Here is a 16067-nt window from a genome sequence, read left to right as displayed (position 1 = left end):
TCCTCATAAAACAGTTTTGAGAGGAGCAAGGAGCAGATCTTCCCTTCTACTCCTCGCTCCTACCTTCCTCATCCCCTTTTTTTGTTTCTCTCTTTTTTTGTAGGTCTTATTCGACCAGATAAGCAACTTCAGCCTCTCCGCTATGCGTCCGTTCACCTTCCACCGTATTGTGTTGTTCATCTCCTCTCCGGCCACTGTGGCTGCTTATTGATTGTTTGTTTGTGTTTTTTGTTTTGAATAAGAGATTTCTTCTCTCTAAATCTGCCATCATAAGTGATGGAGAATAATTAGGTGTGAGAGGTTATTTATCACAGCTTAGAGCATTCCCAATGGAAGAGCCATATTTTTATGTAAAATAGCTCTTTAAAACTCACTTTTATCTAATTTAGCTAAGCCATTTTTAAGTGTCTCCATATCCGATTAGCTATATTTCTAAAAAAAAGGTGGGAAAAGATTTGGGAAAAAGATAAAGCAAGAGAGAGAAACACTAAAAAATAAAATGGCTCCCTTAAAAAGTGCTGCTATATTTAACTTTTTTTTTAGTTCTTCTAATCAAATATCTATTTTACATATATTTTTGGCTCATCCAATGTGGGAGGTTTTTTGAACATTTGAAGAGCTATTCTAGATAAAAGTAACATTTGGCTCTTCCATTGGGAATGCTCTTAGATAATTAAGTATGAGGGGTCATTTCTCACAGCCGGGGTTTAAATAAATTTTGTTAAGAAATTTGGCTACTCATATATTGTATTTGTACATGGGTTAACGGAAGATTGAAGTTATAGATAGCACCTAATTGTAAGAATTTTTGTTTGTATCTATGACTTTGAAACCTCGTATAACATGTGGTTATGATTTTTGCAGAGGTTTATATTTTGTGTTGTAAGACCTTTATACTCGTGATCTTTAATCAATAAAATCTTCAGATTTATGTTTTTTAAAAAATAATAATTAAAAAGTTTGCAATGCAGATTTTTCACGATCAAACAAGACTATATATAATAAGCACCCACAAAACAAGAGAAAAAAAAAAATCGTAAGAGTGGCAGGCAACTCTTTTGTCTCTCATAGTTATTAGTTAAGTCAGTACAGCAATTATCGTAATAACAAAAGAGTTATTAATGTCATACCCTTTTTTATTGGGTTTTTTATTTTATTTGTTATGAAGTTTTTTATTGGGTATTGGTCATGTATAGTAGGTTCTTAGACTTGTATGGACCTTTTTATAGTGGGGACCTTTTATATATATATATAACGAAGATTAGTACCATAATATAATGTACGTATTCAAACGCCATTCAATTTAAAAACTTAATTTAATGAATGTTGGTCTAATTATATTTTGGAAACTAATCGGAGCAAATCAAACGCAAACTTCTGTGTCCATTTTGTAGCATATTAGGTTACAACTAGATATTTTGTTGAAAGCATACCCTTTTCTCCTCCCCAATCCTGATGATTAGTGGGAAAAATCCCCTCTTCTGTTTGATTTTTTTGTTTCTTTCAGTGTACTTTAAAAATAAATAAATACTGATCCGCAGATTTTAGTGCATGAAGCCAAGGTTAACAGAGTAACAGGTGGCACAAAATATTATTATAAGTTAAAGAATAGAAAATATCCAATGTTTAGATATTTTCTTTTGGGAATGATATTTCGTCCAGTCTCATTCGATTCTAAGATACTTCTTAACCTTGTAAGTTTTGATATTACATGGTCTTCAAAACAAGATTTTGAGATTTGGTTTGATTTTTTCTTGATTGTTTTTTGTTTTTTTTCTTAATAAGTAAGAAGCAACGCCTCCATAATAATAAGACAAGCCAAAATGGAGCGAACATGTTTTATGGTTACCTTATTTTGTAGTATTTAATGATATACATAATATTATATTATTTAAAAATTTTAATAACATGATAATATATTCATCATGTAGCATTATGTACACTATTAGATATGATAAATAAAGAATTAACATTGAAATAACTCATCTCTATTTCACTTTAAATACAAAGGATCTTAGTTCTAATAAAACAAAACAGCTTAAAAATCATAGGGATTATACAAACAAACGCCTATAAAGAGACAAACACAAGCAAGTTAAACCAAAAAATTACATTAAAAAAATCTCAAGACCCAACTAGAGGACAATTAAGAGGAGAATCACATACTTGATTAAAGGAGTTGACTTTAGATCTAAATCAAAACAATACACCTAAAATTTGTATTACTCTTAGGAAACAATCTAACATTTCTCTCGCCTAATGGAGCATGTACTGTAGCCATTTTTGTGTGATTGTTATATTATAAGGCTGACACAAAACTTTGGTTTGAAAGAGCAATGCTATAAATTGCACTTTTATTTCATTACTATCCGCTCTATTGATGCGAGTCATATGACCCTACCAATCAAGCATGATTATATATAAAGGCCGATTGACACAATCACATTAACATGATAGAATAGTAAAAAAATAATGTTACACATTTTACACTCTTATTTCACATTTATCCCATTACGTTAAAGAGAAATGTTATGGGTTAATATTTTTTTTTCATATTTAGCCCATCTCATGAACTTATGTGGATGTCACGTAAGTCAATGTAAGCCCCACAAATTTAATTATCAATTTATTAAATTTATAAGAGAATATAAGTAAAATATGAGAAACTTATTGACATATAGTATTTTTCTTAGGCTAATGTTGTAATATCTATGCATGACCCAAAGCCTGATATGCGGCCAGAGTGGAAATGGGGCAAAATATTCAGTGAAAGCCCAAAGCAGAATACAGCCCAATAATCAATGGGCCTAAGCAAGACGAAAAAGGCCAATTTCGTAGGCTCAGATGAGGGGTAAATTCGTCATTCGGAAAATCCAATCGGCAAGTAGGGCAGCGAAGAGAGAGAGAGACACACACACACATACACATACTGTTGCAGTCGAAGATCCGAGGCTCGCCCTGATTCTTCAGCTCTCCATACCTTCCCCCCTCTTGTAAGTTATCCGACGTCGATTCCATCTTCCATAAGCATTGTAATTGGTCGCGTGTAGTTGTGTGTGGGAGGCAATCTCATATTGCGTGTTTCGATATGGCGGTGTAGTTGTAATTGTATTTCAAAGCAAACTTCTTGTGATGATTTGTTTCGGTTTATAGAGTGATAGAACTCATGATTGGGGTTGTGTTAGTGACTCGGAACCATTGTAATGGTTCCCAAGCATGACCTTTTTTTGGAGGTTTATGCGGTTTATGTATCTCCTGATTAACCTAGTGTATGGGTGTAGGGCAGTTTAAGTGTTCGGGTTTAGCATTCACACCAGGCTAGCAAAAGGTTATTTTGGCTAGTCCGAATGCAAATTTGGGTGAAAATGTAGCTGCATCCGGCTATATACTTTGGCCCAAAAACTAGTGAGCTGCTACAATGTTCCCCAAGCTCACCAAATGTTAAAAAGAAATGCCTTTTTACTCCTGATAAGACATGCATATTACTTTGGGATATAAGTGCTTCAAAAAAGAAATAATATTGGATGTAGGTGTTTTGAAAAAAATTAGTAGCTAAAATAGAAAAATGTGATTTTTAACTAAAATGGAGAGGAAATTTGCTGAGCCGGATGTAAATGATCTATTAATCATGTAGCTATGGGTGTGGGGTTTCTTGTTATTTGAAAGAAAAAGAAATTAATTGTTTAGATACTCATTGGGGATTTTCACATCGACAAAAGATTGTGTTTTGTGGGTGCTGGTCGGAAGGTTAATTGGGGTGGTTATATATGATCCTCTTCTTTGGAATTTATATTTGATTCGGTTACAGTTCCATAGACTAGACAGTGATCCATTCATTAAGAAAAATTGGGAAAGGTGGGGCCCAAGGAATCTGGTGGTCTGTGAAAATAAGAAGTCGTTCTTAAATTCTTTGAATCTTGAACTGCATTATGGGGACCGTGACTCAAGTAAGCATGGAATCAATAGAGAAGCAAGGATGTTTCAAGACCTCCTATATATATCATATTTGAGCTGCGTTGTTCCTTGGGAATAGGATAAGATTTCATCTTTTGACTTTCTTAAAGAGTTGCTTGGATTATATGGAAAATACACCTTATCCTGTAGGTGACGATGGCATTGTTTATGCAGGAACTTGAGCATGGCAGGGAGAAATCGTATGCCTCGTCATCATGAAATTTTCCGTAGTTCCCGTGATGGTCCTCGGCCTGTTGTAAGCCGAGGACCAGGACCCCTGCCTTTTCACCCTGCAGCTTTGAAAGAGGAACTTGAAATGCAAAATAGAGAAATGAAGGGGATAATTGCGGAGAATCGGCATGTTATTGATGAAAATACACATCTTCAAAGGGAATTAAGGGCTGCGAAAGATGAGATTCACAGATTGGGGCAGGTCATACCCACACTCCAGGCCGAGAAGGAGGAGCAGGCCAGGGACTTGATTGAGAGAGGATTAAAGCTGGAAGCTGATCTTCGTGCTTCTGAGCCTCTGAGAGCAGAGGTTACGCAGTTAAGAGCTGAAGTTCAGAAATTGAATGCTCTGAGACAGGATTTGTCTGCCCAAGTCCAAAGACTCACACAGGACGTTAACCACGCACAAGCTGAGAATCAGCAACTGATTGACATGAGGGGTGATATTGATGGGATGCACAAGGAGCTCGTTGAGGCCAGGTTTGAAATAGAATTTCTGACATAATCAGTTTTATATGTTGCAATGCACTTTATTGCTGCTCTCTTTTTATGCATTATCTGTGAAGGGGGTTGATAATGGATATTGGGACCATTACAAGATTTATTTTGAGATACGCTGCCAAAAAAGTTACTTTTCTGCATGGTTAAATTTATCATATGACACTTATAGGCGGGCTTATGAGTATGAGAAAAGAGCCAAGGAAGAACAAGTTGAACAGAAGCAAGCAATGGAAGAAAACCTTATTTCAATGGCTCGTGAAATAGAGAGGCTACGAGCAGAGCAGATGAATACAGAAAGGAGAACACGAGGACTAGGTGAACTCTCTCACTCCTGTTTTTTATTGATTTAGTAGTATCATTGGCCTGAATGTTGGGTCATTGTAATGTGCTCAAACTCTGGAAAGCAAATTGGTTTGAAGCCTCTCTTATATTTGTATAGGTGGCAGAGGTTATGGGATGTTGGATGGAGGCCTTGAATCGAGGTATCCAAGTGGTGCATTTGGCGATGGCTACAGTGGTGGTTGGGGACATTATGATAAGCGTGATCGTCGAGGTGACCCTCTTCGACGTTGACTTTTCACAAAGGCATCTTGAGGTGCTCTGGTGTTTGGTTTGCATGTCTTAACTTCTTGGTGACTGAGCATTGGAGGTCTTCTAGGCGAGAAGAAGAATAGCATTAGGTTCAAGTAGAATGGTTCTCTCTCTCTTAACTGGTTTAGATTTTGTCCCTAGCCTTCTGGCTTCTAGCAATGGTTACTTGACTGGAATTGAGTTGACGTGATCCTTATTGTTATCATAGCCGGTGGTACACAGATATGCTTGATGATGGGTCCAAAAAACTGAAATTCAGGTATACAGACTTCGGGAATACCATGTAAGTATTATGCCTCCATTGTCGATGTTTTTCCAAAAATGAGAAGTTGAAGTCATTATGTGTGTAGCATGTTAATTTTCATGGTTGTACTCGTACATGCATACTGGAAGATGGAATGGCCTAGGGCGAGTTACTGCATAGGTTTGTTTATGTCAATGTCTAATACGCATCCATGGGTTTTGGCCATGACCTATCCAAAAAAAAAAAGTCGATTATAACCATGAACTTGACTTATTCCTGTGCTTTATCCATGCCGGCACGGGTGTGCGTGTATCGATTAGAGAAAATTTTTCATAAACATTGTTAAGCCTTTTACCTTAGGTGAATGATTACCTTGATAAATCAGGGTTTTGAGCTTTCGTTTCTAGATGGTGATGGAGCCATTGTTCCTTTTGATTTTATACTTCTGAAGTATATTTTCTTAATCATAGGATACATATTCTTGGGTTCTAACACTAGTCATCTCATTTGGAGTGATGTTGATGATGATTAAAAACAGGCGTTTGGCTTGCAGAATCGTGAGGCCAAGCGCCATGCACTCTAAATCTTGAAGAGGTTTACAAAGAAAATCTGGTATTTTAGGGCATCATCATCCAGCAAACCCCGAACGTACAAAGTCTAAATCATCATCAAACAAGCCCCAAACGTACAAAATTGAATTTGATTACAGGTATGTTTGGAATTGCGATTTTAGTAAGTGTGATTTTAAAAATTATATTTTTAAAAATTGTGTATTTAAAATTGATACTTTATAAAATTGTAAAAGCGTTCGGTAAAATATGATAAAAATTACCTTTTTAGCAAATATTTGTTATGCAAAATCGTGATTTTGATTTAAATTTACGTCTTTTCAATTAAACACCCCATAATTTGCTTATAGAAATCTCATATTTTTTTCCTATTTAAATTAAGTGTTTTTTAAATTGAAATGCCAGATATCTTACGTTTTGCAATATTTTTTATAAATGCATATTATTCTTTCGAAATCCCAATTCTAAAAACACTCTAAGTAAAAGGATTTTTGGACTTTTCACGGTAGTTCATTTTGCAAAGCGATAATGAAACATCTTTCCGATGATGCATAATTAACGATATTCTTCTTCTTCTTGGGTGAAGATATTCTTCTCCCTTTTTAAATGAGCAAAAATCTATAGGGGTAAAATAAATTAAATGGGCAACAACTCAAAGAAGTGTAGTTCTTGGCGAAAGTTCAAACGATGAAATCAATAAACAACAATCCTCTTTGCTTACAACCTTTCTTTTAAAACCTTAGAAATGGCTTGAGTGGTGGAAGGTGTCGTTCGACAGCAGCCTCCAATGAGTTTAGCTCCGGCATCACGCCATCTCGTTGCGAACAATTCAAATTTGTCATCGCCAAAACACTTTGATGGCTGTCAATCAAACCACATCACAAAATTGATTAATACATGAAACATTAGGATGCAAATATTCGTGTCAAAGAATAGTAATGCTATTATTTGCACTCATTTTTCATTAGTTGAAGTGGACATATTTTAACTTAAGTGGCTTATTATGTTAGGTTTTTTTTTTTTTTTTTAAAGTCACTTAAAACACATCTCGTCGGTCAGTATGAAATTGATGTGAAGAGTAGCCTTACTCGTAAAGAAAAAGACAGAGAGAGGTTTCAAAAATAATCCTGACTCACCAACCATCTCTTAGCTTTGCCATCCCATACCTCACCACTATTGGGGTAAACAACTATTGCCTTCTTGGTTAACTGGAGATCAAATATTGTAATTCAATCACCGAGAGTACAAAATCAAATGCTTTCTGTCTATGTAAAGCAATTGGTAATTGTATAAAGTTAAGCAATTACCTCCTTAAATTTGGAGATAAGGGCTTCAATAAATTGGGGAGGTGCACAGTTTATTCCCACTGCATGTACTTTGTTACTCTTATTTATTATATCAAGGCACTCCTTAAACCTCTCTCCTGATGGGGCATTCTCACCATCTACAGAGCTAAAACAGATCCAAGATGGAACTTGGATGTTTTGTTCTTCAAGCAACTCAACACAGGCCTGTAAATTGTTTTCCAAAAATGAAAATGCTTTCAGTCAAAATCACAAAGGGAAAAATTAACAGAAAAAGGAAGCTTCAACTTTAATAAAAGATTGTTCCAAGAGCATTAAACTGAGAAAATTTAAAGTTCATAAAGTCATTCTCGCACATGATTAATGTTCTGAGATTATATTATTTACTGTTCCACAGAATGTTTTTATCAAATAATAGTTGGTTAAGGAACAAACCTGAGCTTCAATTTTATTGGGAATAGTCTCAAAGGCAAGCAAATCTGGACCTGCTTCCACAAGAACTTGCAATCTGCGCCGGTGGAAATCCTTCAGCTTATCCAAACTCACATCTGGTCCATAACACCCACTGGAAGCAAAAGACATTTACATATCCAAAAAATATAATAATACTAACTATTTAGAACATAATTATGTGATTAGAAGAGTGGAGATCATTAACTATCAGGTTTGTCTATAGATTGTTAACAGGCACCTGTATTCTGAACCATCAGCAAGATAAGCTCCATAGCTTCCAATAGAGGCTGCAACCAACGCCCTGTTATAGCAATGCCCGGGGCCGGGAGTCCTTTCCACAGAATCCCAGAAACTATCTCGAGCTTCAACAGCCAACTTGACGCTCTTTTCTAGTAACAACTCCCCTTCTTCAATCGACAACCCTCTGGACAGAAATCCGGGAAGGGTGGCCTATAAATATAGAATAAACAAGTATGGTAAATTAATAGGAGGTGCATTGACTAGAGAGAATAGGATATAATATCCATAAAATCAGACGCACTCACGCCAAAATATTTTCTGCAGAGAGATTCCAGAGATCAGCTTCAGGGAAATACAGAATTGATATGCATACTTACAAAATTCCCTTCCAGCTTGATACCAACAACATATTTGATGGAAAAACAATTAAAATGTATCAAATTGTTTGAGAATAAATTAACAATGGACAAGGTTCATTTATTTATTCAGATCTTCTTTTTTAAAATGAGAAGCGAGGAAAAGGTATTATCAAATTATCAATTACCAGCACTTGACAACAATGGCACATACCAGCTATAAACATATCACATTGATTCACATTCGCATTATTTTTGAGCTAGAAAATCAAAGAACTCTACTTTCCATGACGGCTTGAACAAAATATAACACTTGGATCAAACCCAATTAAATTAAAGGAATTGCACTGGAAAATAAACAAATAAGCACAGACCTGGTAAGATGAAGTGACCAAAATATCAGCACCAGCCTCCAAGTATTCCAAGTGGACCTAAACACATTTCAACAACCCACAAAAACTTGGTCAAAGTTTCAAAACCAAAAGCATCCATTTTTCCCACGAATGAACGAATATGGCAGAGAGAGAGAGAGAGATACCCGCTTGATGAGATCAGGGTCTTTGATGAGACAGAGAGCGCTCCAGAGAGGGTCGTTGATGACAGCACCGTGTCTCTCAAGCTGCGTAGCGAAACCTCCGTCCACCACCGCACAACCTCCAGCCTTCTCTATCAGATCCTCCAACGACGCCGTCTCCTTCTGCTTCCCCATCTCTCTTTGTGTAGAGGTTTATGGAGGCAAGCACGTTCGAAAGAGAGAGACAGTCGAGACTTCTGTGGCGCCGGTGGCAAAAGGGTTTATATTGATTATTGGGTTGGAGGGTCTATTGTGAATGTGGACAAAATACCATTCAGGTTCTTTTCTTTGGTTGGTCCGAACTCTTGGGGGGCTGAAAGCCTAAAAATCCCCCTTTTTTTTTTTTTTAACCGTATGGTCCTTCTTGCATAGTCAATGAGTCCTTAAGGCCCAACTCATTAAACAACAAAGTAATTTACTTTTCTTTTTTTAAAATTACAACAAAACCCGTCTTATAAATTTTTCTCGCCCATTTGGTGATTTAACTTGGTATAATAAAGCAAATTTTGAGTTCGAATCTTATCTCCATCATTTACGTTAAATTTTAATTAAATATTTACGTGTTGAAACTCATTTAATAAAAATTATTTTGAACTCACATACGAAGAAATATTAATTAAATTAACTATTTTTCATAACCAAAATGACAAGGAGTACATTGACTCCCAAGTAAAATACAAAGTAAGATGATGCTTCCAAGGAAAATAAAGAGGTAGGTGTGGAAAGGGAAACCGGGTTTGGTGAGAATAAGAGTGCATTGACTTTGGTGCTGTCTAGTGTCTACTGTCTACTCCACGTCTCTACGTATGCAACGTAGCCAATTTTCCATAATGGGAGTGGGAGATAGTTCTTGCCTTCTTGGTACTATTTATTTCAATACTTTTTTTTTTTTTTAATCATTATTTATTTCAAAATCTAACTCGTCTCTTTTTTTTTTCTTTTTATTGTCACATTTTCACGCTAAAGGGTCGGCCGAGAATGCATGCAAGACGGAAAGAATGAAGGCTTTGTTGGGCCTCTTCCTCAGGCAGACCCATCTTACCCTTTTCCTTTTAAACTCTATGCCTGTAAAATGTGGTATACTATGGGTCCATTAATGGCATCGTAAGTTGCACCAAACCCATCTTACTCTTTTGGGTTTGAGATCCACCTTCCCCAGCCCACCCAAGTTTGACCTTAGCCTCTTGGGGGGTGAAGCCCTCTCAGGGAGCCTCTCCAGCTGGTGTTGCAAAAGCGTATTATAAATCGAGTATGGGCCCAATTTACATCAGTAGGCCTAGTTGTTGCTAAACTCGTAATTACTCATCAGCCACTTCAGTCTTCACTTTTTTTAAAAAAAATAAAAAATAAAAAATAAAAATGGCCATTCCTTCTGCTTACCACATGTCATTTTCCCTACATTATTTTATCACGATCTCCTAAAGTATATATATATATATATATATTTGGATAATACTAAAGTACGTACTTGTTGGTTTAAGCTTAAGGTACGTACTATATTTATTAATATGTCATAACCTTATTGTGGTTGGGCGAATCTCAGCCATGCAAATGGCCAGGAGGGGACCCCTTATTAAATTTCAATAAAGTTGGGTTTTCAAATTAAATTTTAATTCCTCTTGCGTGCATAAGTTACCCACATATCTGTTCAATTCGCTATTAACTATGAATTAATTAAGTTTTCTTTTTTCAAATTGGGTTGGTAAAATTATTTTTAATTCAGTTTATTAAGTTAATTCATATCCAAAATGTACATGATTAGACACATGTCAGGCTTAATTTCCACAAACTTAGTTAGAAGAAACATTGTCCCTATAAAATAGTAGTCTCTTGGTTTGTGTATTTATATATTTGTCGGTATTCTTGTGGCTGGAGATACTTTGACATACATGCTCATTAAAATGCATAATTGAATTCTTAATCAGAAGAGCTATAACGACATAGAAAAAAATGTTAGCTATATCTGCGCTATCACCTTAAAAAGACTAGTTAATTTAAAGCTTTCTTATAATTTATTATAAAGTCCAATTTCACCTAATAATTAGACAATGTGGGACGTAGCATCCATGACCATCTTTATAAACCACTCAGTCTATGTTATGTGGGCTTCTTATGTGCTCTAGTACCACATGACCTAATGTTATTAGGTAGCTCTAATACCATTTGTAATGGCTTAGGAAAAAACGTTAATCACATCTGCACTATCACCCTAAAATTAAGAATTAGTCAAGTTAGAGCTTCCCTAAAATTCATTACAAAGCTCAGTTTCACCTAGTAACTAACTAGGTAATGTGAGACTTAGTATTCATAACTATCTTCATAAACCACTCACTCTATGTGGGCTTCTTCTCATCTTCTTAATAGAGAACATAAATATTACAAGAGTTATGGTTCACTCGATGGGAGTTGAAATCACTGGTGGGAAGGTCGTACACCTAAGCCCCTCTTGCTAGGGTACATTTTTTTATTTTTTATTTTTTATTTTTTTATTTTTAAAGATAAGATTGAAAGAGAAAACGGCTACAACAAAAAGGAAGGTATTTTCCGCTCTCTAGGAAAAGATTCAAAAGAGAAAACAAGTCGAAGAAGATGTTGACAAAAAAACTAATTGTGACGACCCATTGTATAATGTTGTGAGCGCAAAGGTTAGCGTTCTGGTCATTCTTGACGGTTGTCAAATTCAGAAACGAGCTGAGTAGAACAAACATGTAAGAGATCATAAAGAAAGCATTTTCTAAAATAATATTTGGACAATTGTGAGACAAGTTGTTTGGACTGCTAAAAGAGCAACAATGACATTTCCATCGTTGGTGCCGACAAGGGAAAATGGATGTGACTTGAGCAAATAAATTAAATGCATGGGCTCATCAGAGCAATAGCCAGCCGAGGCCTAAGAGGAGTGAGATTGACGAATGTCCAAACGTATCTCTGGTGTTGGTCATATAATTATCGATCTTACAACAGACAACTAGGTTAGTGTTTTTTAATAAATATTCAAGAGTTATATAGGAAAATGACATGTTAATATCTTAACTATAATTTTAACTATATGTATATTAGCTTATGCGCATCCCACCATACTTTCTTTGTTTAGAGCATTCACATTAGTTTATGTATATTTTTATGTAAAATGACTAATTAAAATTCACTTTATCTAATTTAGCTAATGAATTTTAAAAGAAATTATACATTTGATTTTTTTTTTTTTTTTTTTATCTATATCATTTAACTTTTTTTTCTTTTTTATAAGGATTGTATTTTTTTTTTAAAGATTCTATTTTTCAACTTTTGGGAAAAAAAAAAAAAAGATGTGGAGAGAGAAATAATAAGAAATTTTTTTGAGAAAAGAGAGAGAGAGTATATTAATGAGATAAATGTGTGGATATTGCACTAAGCTTGATAATTGTCGTATATCTAAAAATGTGGACACCATAATTAATAACAGAAAGAATCATAAGCATGAGGTGTTGCTGTGGTGTAGTGGTTATCACGTTAGTCTTACACACTAAAGGTCCCCAGTTCGATCCTGGGCAGTAACACAATATTCGGGTTTTATGTTTTCTTAGTAGATTTTCATTTTACACACTCATTCAAGAGCATATAAGTTTATAACCCATGAAATATTTTTGGTCTTAGAATTTTCCTGCTTTCTAGCTTGTATTTTCTGTTTTTTGTTTTGGTGTGGCTGATGGGCAGTGTCCTTGCCTTTTTTTTTTGCAGATTCTGATTTGGTTGCAAAGATTTTTTTTCGGATTTCTTTGTTTTGCTTTTGTATTCTTATAGCAGCTATGTGTGACTGCATTGATATTCTTATAGAGTTGGATGATTTATTTGACTTATTCCCTTGTATTACTTTGCTTGATTTTGTTTTCTCTTGTTTCTGCTTAGGTTAGTGATGGGCTATTGTTTGGGTTAGCCACCCCTCTTAATTTTCCTTCCCCTTTTCCCTTATTTGCCTTTAAAAAAAAAAAAAAAACCCATGGAATTCAAATGACTTTTAAATTTATTAAAACCCGATAATTTTTAATGCTTGTGTTGTAACCTCTGGCACATATTGTTGTAGTTTCACGTTGAAGACAGTGCCCGAGTTTAATTACGAAAGAAAATACAACACAAATAAAAAATTTTAAAAAATTAAAAAAGGCTAATAATTAAAGTACAAAGGCCCTCAAAAACAATTTATTAGAGCATCCCTTACAGACACTTCAAAATAAAAGTTTTGAGAATTTTTTATATATTTATTTTTTTTCTCTCACTTCTCTCTTCCCCAGTGGCCAAAATAGGGCCACCCCATTAAAACCCTCAATTCATTTTTTTAAGTTTTAGTTTTTTTAAATTATTTTTATGAATTTTTACTTTTTCTTCTTTTTTTAAAAAAATTTTTTGTTAGGACACGTGGCAATCAGTTAGTTTTTTTTCATGGAATATAGATGGAGGTACTAGCCCGGTTTTTATCGATAATATAAATACCATCTGTGATATAAATTAAAACCTAGATGAGAAAAAATTAATAAAGTCATTAAAACCCAAGTACTAAAAAGATAATTAACCATAAAATAAAAATTTATACTTTTTCAATAACCATTTTAACTATTATTGAGATGCTCTTAAAGAGATCATTTTCAACGAGAAAATATATCAATAAAAAAGCTGTCGATAAAACGAGTGCCAATAATCCATTAATGTTGTAAGCACGAATGGTTGTGGTCCTATCAATTTTGATAGGAATTCTCCAATCTTAAGTTAAATGACTCTTTTTATAGAGCGGGGATCACCAGAGAAAATTCATGATAGCTTTTTAACAAAGATATTGAACTTAATGATTTTACATGGTTGAGTTTATAACCTACATTTAGGGCTGGTCCAATCACTAGTCGAGTTAGGTAATCGCCTAGGGCCCCAATTAAAAAATATTAAACAAAAACAATTTCTATTAAAATAAAATTAAAATTAAAACCCTTATTACCCTCCATATTCTTTAATTAAGGTCTCTGGCCCTCTAATCATGATAAATAATAAATTTAAAGAAGGCCCCCAATTAATGAATCCTAATAAAACAATTTCCATAAGAAAAAAATTCAACACCTAATTGCCGTTTCCATAAAATAAATAAATAAAGACGGTCAATATATATACTTAAATTAAGGCCCTCTACTTAATTTCAAAAAGGTATTAATATCATTTAATTCTCTAACATTCAGAAATAAATAAGGCTTTAAAAAATTGATATTAATAAATAAGGGAATCAAATAACAATAACGATATTCTTAAATAAAATACAATCTTAAACGGGTAAATATAATTTTTTTGGCCTTGTGAAATGACAAACATAGCCCTTAAATATAAATAACTGGAGAGAATCAAGTTTCAAAGATTGTGTCTAACGTTTAAAATCAAATGGTAGAAGTAAATAAATAAATGTTAGAAGATGAAAAGTTTTAAAAAAATTTATTCAATAAATCAAATGTGAAATGACAAACATAACCCTCAAAATTTTATTTAATTAATATTTAAATATATATTAAAACAAAGCATCACTTAAACTTTTCGCCTAAGGCCTCACAATATATCGGGCAGGCCCTGCCTACATCTACGCAAAGGATAAATTGATCATAAGCTTATATTATGCTCTTATTCACTTGATCGATGAATTTACAATACAATAAAATAGTACGAGAAATCCAATCAAATAAGAATCGAATATATTTAAATATGATTTAATTTTATTATAATCAATTTCAATATTAAATTCCATCATGTCTCACAAATATACTCTCAAAATTATAAGACGCTTTTAATAAAACCAACCCATGTCAGAACAGGTGTGAATTAATTTCCGGCAATCCTAAGAATTCGACATTACAAATTGAATGCAGTGAAGTTAGTGATGAAATATTGAAAATTATATAATGCATGTATTCATTTGTGGCGTTCAATTAATGCTCAAACGGGACACATGCAGGGAGCTTTGGTTTGAAGGCAGCTGATCATGATCAGAGAGCTAGCTAGCATTACTTGTTGCAACACCAAATGCTCACATGCATTTAAAGCTTTCATTGCTGCATGTATAAAATTAGTTGGTTTTGGATAACAAATTTAAGATATATACCATATGTTTCTCTGTCAAGCCAGGCGTACAAGACACCTATGAGAGTTGGGTGAGTCTAAGGTTCCTGATTGTTGCTAATAATTCAGATAATAAATGCAAGATAATCTTTACGAACTCACTTGCTCTAACACGAGACAGGCAGGCAACTCAAAATCTGTTAAAATATGTATAGGAGTTCTCTCACTTTTACTGTTTAAATTATTAGCAATCCAAATAGATAAATTGCTATGAATTTTTATCCGCCACTCAATTACCAAAATGAAAAATGAGTGTGTTCTCTAAATATTAAATAGAGAAATGAAAAGGATTACTCTCTTTGCTGTCTCCATCAGTTTATCTTATACCATTAGTATTATATATATCCCATGTAAAATAAAATTATTGATAAAAATATGTAGCCTTTTAGACAATGTAGGCATCTCTTTCTCTTTTCTTCTATTTGGTTTTTTCTCTTTAATTTTAATTTCTCTCATTAAATCACCAATTATTTCAAAAGTTTAAACCGATAAAAACACATGGAATATCTAATTATAAATTTAAGTTGATAAGAAATTAAGAATTAATAAAATATAATAATTATAATAAATATTCAAACAGTATCCCTAGCTTTATAAACCTTAAGAATATTGTTTTGCTTTACCCTATACATCATCCATGTTTACAGAAGAGGATGTCACTTTAATGTGCAAAAAAAAGTCCTTGGTTTTAATTTTTTGTTGTTATATATTATAGCTTCAAATTTACGCATTGGGACACATATATGATCTTTTTGGTGCATTTATTTATGAACCTCTTTTGCCTCTTTTCTAGTTAAGCATATGTAACTTTTTGGTTCTTTTTGTATTGTTTTGTTTCCATGTATCAGTTTTGTTTTTACTTGTAATAATACTCGGTCCTTTCTCTCGATCTGCCTGCCTGATGTCCCTCGGCGTAGTTGATTT

The 16067-nt window shown here is 33.9% G+C and overlaps 2 protein-coding genes and 1 non-coding gene across 3 annotated transcripts; 2 read left to right on the top strand and 1 right to left on the bottom strand.

Moving 5' to 3' along the window:
- Positions 1 to 2899: 2899 nt before the first annotated feature.
- Positions 2900 to 5626, top strand: LOC132184154 (protein FLX-like 3). Its single transcript, XM_059597667.1, has 4 exons — positions 2900 to 2993; positions 4129 to 4665; positions 4856 to 5001; positions 5126 to 5626. Exons 2-4 carry the CDS (start codon positions 4139 to 4141, stop codon positions 5257 to 5259), a joined length of 807 nt encoding a protein of 268 aa, XP_059453650.1. The 5' UTR covers positions 2900 to 2993; positions 4129 to 4138; the 3' UTR covers positions 5260 to 5626.
- A 994-nt stretch (positions 5627 to 6620) lies between these two features.
- Positions 6621 to 9269, bottom strand: LOC132183784 (homocysteine S-methyltransferase 1). Its single transcript, XM_059597202.1, has 7 exons — positions 8982 to 9269; positions 8818 to 8874; positions 8086 to 8297; positions 7830 to 7959; positions 7398 to 7601; positions 7227 to 7298; positions 6621 to 6951 (listed from the first exon to the last, which is right to left on the bottom strand). The coding sequence occupies exons 1-7, from the start codon at positions 9150 to 9152 to the stop codon at positions 6808 to 6810; spliced, it is 990 nt and encodes a 329-aa protein (XP_059453185.1). The 5' UTR covers positions 9153 to 9269; the 3' UTR covers positions 6621 to 6807.
- Positions 9270 to 12483: 3214 nt separating this feature from the next.
- Positions 12484 to 12556, top strand: TRNAV-UAC (transfer RNA valine (anticodon UAC)). Its single transcript has one exon. It is a non-coding gene; the product is annotated as a tRNA-Val (tRNA).
- Positions 12557 to 16067: the final 3511 nt, after the last annotated feature.

Source organism: Corylus avellana, chromosome ca6, assembly GCF_901000735.1.
Source record: "Corylus avellana chromosome ca6, CavTom2PMs-1.0".
NCBI lineage: Eukaryota > Viridiplantae > Streptophyta > Magnoliopsida > Fagales > Betulaceae > Corylus > Corylus avellana.
The sequence above is the reverse complement of the archived record's forward strand: the minus strand, read 5'-3'. Positions and strand labels throughout refer to the sequence as shown.

What these genes read in the sequence shown, in the direction of transcription:
- LOC132184154 (XM_059597667.1), top strand. Translation starts at nt 4,139, where the DNA reads ATGGCAGGGAGAAATCGTATGCCTCGTCATCATGAAATTTTCCGTAGT. An exon ending in AAGGAGCTCGTTGAGGCCAG is followed by an intron (nt 4,666 to 4,855) that starts GTTTGAAATAGA and finishes TGACACTTATAG; the next exon opens with GCGGGCTTATGAGTATGAGA. An exon ending in AAGGAGAACACGAGGACTAG is followed by an intron (nt 5,002 to 5,125) that starts GTGAACTCTCTC and finishes ATATTTGTATAG; the next exon opens with GTGGCAGAGGTTATGGGATG.
- LOC132183784 (XM_059597202.1), bottom strand. Translation starts at nt 9,152, where the DNA reads ATGGGGAAGCAGAAGGAGACGGCGTCGTTGGAGGATCTGATAGAGAAG. An exon ending in ACCCTGATCTCATCAAGCGG is followed by an intron (nt 8,875 to 8,981) that starts GTATCTCTCTCT and finishes AAATGTGTTTAG; the next exon opens with GTCCACTTGGAATACTTGGA. An exon ending in GCAAAGCTAAGAGATGGTTG is followed by an intron (nt 6,952 to 7,226) that starts GTGAGTCAGGAT and finishes TTTGATTGACAG; the next exon opens with CCATCAAAGTGTTTTGGCGA.